This window comes from Fukomys damarensis, unplaced genomic scaffold (assembly GCF_012274545.1).
Source record: "Fukomys damarensis isolate Sample0158 unplaced genomic scaffold, DMR_v1.0_HiC HiC_scaffold_19, whole genome shotgun sequence".
Lineage (NCBI taxonomy): Eukaryota > Metazoa > Chordata > Mammalia > Rodentia > Bathyergidae > Fukomys > Fukomys damarensis.
The window spans coordinates 9,813,765-9,821,694 of NW_022900931.1; the positions used below are offsets into that span (position 1 = coordinate 9,813,765).

General features: G+C 54.6%; 1 protein-coding gene across 1 annotated transcript in view; it reads left to right on the forward strand.

Annotated features, from left to right (window-relative positions):
• Positions 1-4,786: 4,786 nt before the first annotated feature.
• The window catches only part of Rac2 (Rac family small GTPase 2), a 12,063-nt gene continuing 8,919 nt past the window's right edge, over positions 4,787-7,930 (forward strand). Inside the window, exons 1-2 of the mRNA XM_010613440.3 lie at positions 4,787-4,966; positions 6,716-6,787. Coding sequence (XP_010611742.1) covers positions 4,932-4,966; positions 6,716-6,787 — 107 coding nt within the window. The 5' untranslated portion in view covers positions 4,787-4,931. The remainder of the gene's footprint in view (positions 4,967-6,715; positions 6,788-7,930) is intronic.

Genomic DNA, 7,930 nt, shown 5'->3' on the forward strand with positions numbered 1-7,930 from the left:
GTAATAAGATATCAGGGAATAAAATCTTCTGAAAAATGTGCATGACCTTTCTGGGAGAAAATTATACAACTTTATTGAAAGATATAAAGAAGAAATACACCGCATTAATGGCTAGGAAGATTGAATGTTATAAAGATGTCAGTCCTTTCCAAATTCTGTGAGAAATGGAATAGAATTCTGATCAGAATCCTGACACATTTCCTTGGGAACATGGTAAGCTTATTCTAAAATTTATGGAAGAGCAAAAGCTCAGTGGTAATGGAGACAATTTTAAAAGTATTCAACAGGGGTGAATTTTGCCCTGCTGGATGTAAAGAGCTGATGTGGGACTGGGTATGTGAGGCAGAGTGGGGTCCCCTCCTGGGTAGAGATGAGGTCCAGGGGCTGGAGAGGCTGGGAAGCCACTAACAGACTCCACACTCTTGCATGCCACACCCTGGCTGCAGCTCCCCAGGCACAGACAGGTGGGACTCTACTTAATCCATATCTCACCAAAAGTAAAAAGCAGTTTCTATTTCATCTAATACCCATCCCAAGTGTGTAAAGACTTCTAGATGTAAAGCAAAATGTAAAGACTTTTAGAAGGTCAAGCCAGATGTGGCACAGGCCTGTAATCTGAGCACTCTAGGAGGCTGAGGCAGGAAGATCTCAGGTTGAAGCTCAGCCTGGGCAAGTTAGTAAGACCTGGCCTCAAACTTTAAAAATTTAAAAAAGGCTGGGGAGATAGCTCAGTGTGAAGACCATGGGTTCAACCCTCAGTATCACCAAAAAACAAATTAACCCCACAGAACATGTAGGAAAATATCTTTATGAAATTGGGTAGGAATTCTTAAGCAAGATTCAAGGAAGAAAATTTAGAATTGGACTACAAACAAATGAAAATCTTGTTAATTGAATGTCACATTTTGTAAAAATAAAAACATCCCACAGGCTGGAATTAAACTATGCAATTCCTGTAGCAGTACAAGCCTGAAAGTCAGGATATACACAGATTCCCAAATAAATATGAGAGAGACAAAATCTGCCCCCATTAAAAAATGGACAAAAGATATCAAATGGTGATTTATAGGATAGTAGAAATCAGTAGATAAAATTCAAAACCACAACGAGATGCTGTCAGTTATTTTCTTGTTGCTGAGGCAAAATATTTGACACCCATAAGTTAAAGAAGGACAAGTTTTTTTTAGTTCACAGTTTTTCGAGGTTTTGGCTCACAGTCAGCTGGCTCCAAGGCAGAGTGGCAGGGCAGAGGGGCCTCACAGAGGAGAAACAGTCCGCGGTAGGGTAGGCAGGAAGAGGCAGCAGCCCCAGCATCAACCCTTTCCCTTTTTATTCCATTGAAGGTTACAAGGCTTTTGGTGGTGCCCCCCACACCCAGGGTGGGGCTCCTCTTCATTGAATTCCTTCAGCCACACCCCAGAACCGTACTGATGCAGTCAGTGAACTCATCTACTTACCATATACCCACGATCCAATATCACACAGCCTAGATCCAGCCACCTCCAAAACGTCCCACCTCTGAGCTCATGAGGCTTTGGGGGACATCTGGACACAAGCCAAACAAACGCCAAATCATGTGTACCAGGCTGGCAAAAGCATCAAGTCTCACAACGCCATGTATAGGCAGGGGTGCGGGTAGGGGGACTCAGAGCATGACGCAGCGCTGCCTTCAGAAATGAGGAATAGGAGTGCCTTTCATCTATGCCATCCCACTCCTAGAGAAACCTCCTATGCCAACTCCAGGAGCCCACAGATCCTCACAGCAGTTGTTTATAACACAAACATTGTAGGCTGCGAACATGACTGTTCACAGCAGGTTGGATAAAGACACTTCAGCACATTCATATAGTGGATTATTATACACCAAGGAAAATTACTTAACTAGAAGTATAAATTCAACATTTGACAGAACATTCTTGGGTGAGGATGGTGCCTCCTAAATCACAAGGCCCGTGTTGGGAGACAGGGGCACTGGCTGATCCTGAGTGGCCCCAGGACAAGAACTAGGACCTCTGTAGTGGCAATCCAGTCATGTGGATTTGAGCTGAAAATGAGGAAGGGGTTTCTAACAGACCAGCCTGGCCAGGGATGAGCTCCCCATTATTGGAACTATGTAAGCAGGGTCTGAGTAGCTGCTGCATGGCATTGTGTTATCTGTGGTGTAAGGGCAGGACTGGGGACAGGAGGTCTTGAGATCTTGTGGGCCTTGCAGCTCTATGATTCTCTGAGTTTATAAAGTGTGGCCAGAGGAGGGGAGATGCAGTAACCAAATCTCTCACCCAGTGATGCTTGCAGGAGCTGGGACCGTGCTCCCTGGGCCATGACGACACACGTAGGAATGTGGGTGCCACCTCCAAAGAGCTGAGTGGAAGGAGCTTGCAGGGGACCTCCAGACTCAGTCCCCTGAAACTCTAGGCCTGCAAAGTGGTCTCCCCTGCTGTGTGGGCTGGCAGAGGTGGAGAGAGGGAGAGAGGGAGGAAGGGAACATTGTACCAGCCTCAAGCTGGGGCTCTGGCCTCTGTTCCACTGTAGGATTTGTGGGGCGCCCAGCCGTGGAAATGCCTATAACGGTACACTTGGGGAAGATGTGATGAGTTTTGCATGAGGATTAAGCCTGTGTGGGTTCTTGGAGGGAGGGAGGTGAACAGGACTGGACCGGAGGCCAAGGCTTCTGCATCAGGACCTTGTCACCTAGACTTGGGCCTCTGTTTCTCCACCTGTGCAATGGGAACACAGACAAGGAGACCCAGGTTCACGGGCAGTGGAGTGCATCCCCCTGTGTGCCTCCGTTTCCTCGTCTGCAGAAGGAGGGGGACCCCGGCAGCCTTGCTCTCACAGCAGTGGTCACACTGCCTCTCTGGCCCTGTGGCTGTCATCCTCCTGCCTTCCCTATCTTGCTCTCTTGTTGCTTCCTCCCCGTCTGCCCACCTGCAGGTTGGGGACAACCCCAGAGGCCCAGGGCACCTGTGTCATGTTTGGAGTTGTTCAGTTGCATGCCCAGAGCTAGGTACTTAGGTGGCACATAATTATGCCTGCCAAGCGAAACAGCAAGTCAGTGGTGGCCATCTGTGGCGTGTGCTGTGCTGGAGAAGTAGCTTTCATGAAATGGACGGCAGGTGCAATGGTAGGGCTGTGAGGCCATGTTTTTGTTATTGGGCAAGTTGTGCACTGTACAAGGAAGCTCTGCTCTGGGTGCCCGTGGGGGGTGAGTGTGGGATGAAACCTAATACACACACTGCTTTCCAAGCCACACTCACTGGCTGGGTGTTCTCAGAGGAGTCCATTGTTCCTCCTCCTCCTCCTCTCTTCCTCTTCCTCCTCCTCCTTTTCCTCTCTTCTTTTTCTTCTTCTTCTTCCTCTTTTTTTTTTTTTTTTTTTTTTTTTTTTTTTTTTTTTTTTTTTTTTTTTTTTTTTTTTTTTTTTTTTTTTTTTTGGTGCTGGGGATTGAGCCAAGGCCCTTGAGTACACTAAGTGTATGCTTTACCCCCGAGACAAAGTGTTTGTCCTGGAATAATTTTAGATTTGTGGGAACAATGGTAAGAGTGTTTGTGTCTTTGCTCCACCCCATCCTCCCATCATGGGTCAGCGTCACTGACATATCCAGGATATGTTTGTCAAAGCTAAGAAATGAGCACTGGTGTGAATCTGTGAGCTGAATCGCAGGCTTGACTTCTGCTAATGTTCCTTCTCTGCGCTGGATTCAGGTCAGGGCACCACAGTGCGGTCTGATAGCTTCCTTTAGATGGACCCTGGGGCCAACTTGGGGTCCAGAAGAAAATGGGGAAATAATTTGGATGGGGGGGTACCTGAGATAAAGGCCTTAGGTGGCTGGGCAGGGCAGAGCCCCAGGATGGTGAAAGGGCATCTGGGCTCAGGCCCAGCCCTTGCTACCCTCCCATGGGTGACAAGTCCAGGGAGAGTGAGCCCATCCGGAGATGGGCACTGGGGGAGGGCAGTGGCTGTGGGCAAAGAACTTGGAGCCCTCCTGGAAGTCGCCATGGCCAAGAGAAACACATGCTCCCCCAGCCCCGCTGCTCAGCTGTGGCCTTGGGCTTCATCCCCCACCATAGCGGGAACTGCCTGCACCTGGGGCATCAGCTGATGCCCCCAGCCCCCGTGCTCTGCATCTGCAAAATGGGCCATGGTCCCTGGTTCCGGTGCCGGTGTCACAGGGCTGCCTGGAGGGTGCCGCCCTCCTCCTCCTCCCTGCCTGTACCTTCTTCATCAGTTGCCCACCACCCCTTCCTGCCTCCCCCAACTCTACCCTCCCACACGTGCCCTTGCTTAGGGTCACCACGAGTGCCCAGGCGATGCCCATCCCAATTCCCCCACTTGGACACCATGTTCCTAGTGCCAGTTTGAGTGATGCCACCCTGTGGGTCCCCGGCTCTCCCTCCTTGGTGACACAGAGGTCCTTCCTGCATCTCCTCCTGGCTCAAGTCACTTCCTGTGTCATCTTCAGGGCCCTGTGCCGAGGTTCTGCCTCTGTACGGGTGAGGTCTCCTGCACCTTGGAACGGGGACTCCTGGTGCACAGCTGGCACTCATTAAATGCTCACACTTAAGTAGAGGCCAAATGACTTTGGGGAAGCCTCACGTTTTGGGGGAGCAACCTTGGCCCTATTCCTCCGAGAAGTGGGTCTCCTAGTCCAGAGGGCGCCCAGGTGTCCTGCTAGAGCCCCAGGGCGGATGTCTGGGGTGGAGGGGCAGGGCCCACACCTGAGGCCCCCTCCCCTGCCCAACTGCAGGCCCCGCCCTCTGCAGGCCGGGGGCCACAGCCTGGTGAGTTCCCCTTCCGCTTCCTCCTGCCTCCTGTCCTTCGGCTGCTTCTCTCCTCTGGGGCAACTCGCCAGTTCTCCACGCCCGCGGTGCCCGCAGGCACGCTGCTCCTGGTCCTGAGCTGTCACCGCCACACCCCAGGCCCCGGACACGATGCAGGCCATCAAGTGTGTGGTGGTGGGAGATGGGTAGGTACCTCCGGGGTACTGGAGACCTTCTGCCCTGCATCCCGGCAGATGGAGGAGTCCTGGGGGTCTGCTAGGAGGAGTCCAGCAGGAGCACCTGGGGTGGCCGAGGACGGCCTCGCTCTCCACGCCTGTCCCACCCTGCAAGCAGTTGGGTCGGCAGGTGGTGGTACCTGGGGCCCTCACCTGTACCCCCAAAGCTGGGCAGAGCTCCGATTCAGTCTGCAGTTCTATGGATGCAGGTGTCAGTTGGGGACCAACAGTTTCTCCTCTGTCCCAGGCTGACCTGGGCTTTGGTCCCTTTGGGCTTCACTGCTGCTGCTGGTGTGTGTGTGTGTGCGTGTGTGTGTGTGTCCTGGGCAGGTCACAGCACAACTCTGAGTCTCAGCCAAGCCATCGGGGAAGAGACCCAGGTCCCCTGGCTGCTATGAGGGCACTGGGACCTGCCGAGTCAGTTGCGTGTGTTTCTACCTCACCACCTCCAGACTGGCGGTTGGTGAGTGTGTGGGGGTCAAATCAGAGGCAGAGTGAGGAAGACAAGGGCAAGTGGTCTGGGGGGGTTCTGGGGGGCGGGCTGGGCCGAGGGCCTTCTCCGTGGTCGCATCTCTTTGGCTTCAGCAGTCCTCTGCGGGATGACAGGGCCAGCGTGTTAGGCTCTTGGTTCTGCCTGGGTACCCCAAGTCCACCCCAGCGTGGTCCAGCTGGCCCATTCCACAGGTGCCAGCTTGTGGCCCTGGGAGACTCGCATCTCTCCGGGCCTGGGCCACAGAGGCCCGAGTATGGCTGGGATTTGACTCGGTGGGGGCGCAGCTGCTATCTGCCCCATCTGCGCACCGCCTACCCCAGCCCGCCCTGCTCACTTCTGCTTTGTATCCGATGGGGGAGGCGCGGAAGTCAAGGGTAACGCTTCCATCCTTCAAAGTTACCTTGGTGGCGGGCTCTGGGGAGGAGGGCAGAGGAGACAGGGTGAGTAGTCTGCCTGGAACAGGAAGTGACAAAACCCCACCAAGCTGGGGAAGGCCCAGATCTGTCCCCTCAGCCACTCAGCTCCTCAAGGAGCCACATGTGCCCTGCTCACCTGGCGGGCTAGGGGAGGCATCTCAAGTAGCTGCTGTTATCACTTAGTTATCGCTTACAATGTGCCAGGCACCGGGTTCCATCCTGCCCATTGACCCTCTTATCAGGCCCATTTAGACACGTGGGAAGATGGGATCTCGGAGAGGGTTACTCATTTGTCTAAGACCTCACAGGACTTGAACCCTCACCTCTCTGACTCCAGCCCTGTGTCCTTATCGGCCCTGCCCTATGGTGGGGTGGCAGGAAGAGGGCCAGGCTCCCCTGAGAGTCACCAGCTGTCTGCCCCAGCTGTGCCAAGGCTGGCTAAGCGCTCTCCTGGGCATGGTCTGAGTCATGCCCCACACACTCCTAGGAGGATGGACTCATTCTTGTTTTCTATATGGGGAAACTGAGTCAGATGATGGTTAGGTGACTTCCAAGGCCACGCCACTGGTAAGAGATGGGGTCTGTGGCTGGAGTGTGACGGCAAAGCTGGGTCAGAAACCCAACCTATGCTCTTATTCTCCATTCCCACCCGTGGACCGGAGTCTCCAGTGTCTCCAGTGGGATCCTGAACCCAGAGGTCTGGGCCTGGGCAGATGCCAGGGTCCCTGGAGCACCTGGCAGGGACTCAGAGCCCCACCGTGTGCCTGGCAGAGCCCTCAACCGTGTCCACTCTCGCTTTCTGTCTTTCAGAGCTGTGGGCAAGACCTGCCTCCTCATCAGCTACACCACCAATGCCTTCCCCGGAGAGTACATCCCCACCGTGTGAGTGCTGCCTCCAGCCACCCCGGGGCTTCCGGGCCAGGCAGTGCCAGGGCTCAGGTGGCCGAGGGGGCCAGAGCCTGCCTGGCTGGGGCTTGACGGAGCTGCCTGATGAGCCTACCAGGGCAGGAGGATGAGAGATTGTCAGGGTGGGGACGGGGGGAGATGGGAGGTGACCTTCAAGCAAGAAGAGAAGAGAGTAGAGGAGAGGGCTGGCCAGACAGAGCAGGAGTGCGAGGTGGAAGAGAGGACAAGTGGAGCAGCTGATGGGAGGGAAGGGAGAGGGTGGGGAAGAGGAAGGGGTGAAGGAAGAGGGTACGGCCGTTGCTTTGCTTTTCATTCCTGGCTGCTGGGTGGATGTTCCCTGGGCACTTGCACCCCAGGGCCTTTGCTCAAGCTCTTCTCTCTGCCTGTGACACTTTTCCTTCCCATGTCCATATGTGTAATACCTCCAGCACAGCTCTAGGGTCTCCTGCTCTAGGAAGCTGTTCTCATCTACCCTGAGAGGTATCCCACCCCCCAACATGACCTCAGATGACCTGTCCCTCGCCCTGGTTCCATGTGGGCCCCTGTGGTCTTGATGCACAGGATAATAGGCGTGTTGTCTTGTATGCAGTCGTGTGTTTCGAGGTGACCTGAACGAGACAGCTTGGGGGCGGCCCTGGAAGGTCATCTCCCGGCTCTGTGTGAAGTGTTACATGTGTGTGATCTCCTTTGGTCCTGGGTATTACGATGACAGGACGTGGGGACGGTGCATTTCACCACAGCGAAAGGGCTCGTTCTCCGGGGCCACGGGGAGGTTGCTGGGGCCCTCATTTTGTGATCTTAATGGGATCCCCTCAGGCACAGGATTCAGATCCTTTGGGAAGTAGAGAGAGAGGCAGAAAGAACAGTGCCTACGGCCCAAGATGCCTTTGACTGTCCCCTAAGGCACTGGACAGTCTACCAGGACCCCAGTGCCAAGCCCAGACCCCACCCCTGACCTGGCCAGAGCCTCTTGGGCCCCTATGGCTGGGCACAGTGCCCTCTGCTGATGGCCCTGCTGCGGCACTGGGCTTAGCCAGGAGGTGGGCAGGGAAGCTGGGTGGGGCCTGGAGAGCCCATTTCTGCTCAGCTGGCCCCGGGCTGCAGAGCCCCCCCCCCCTG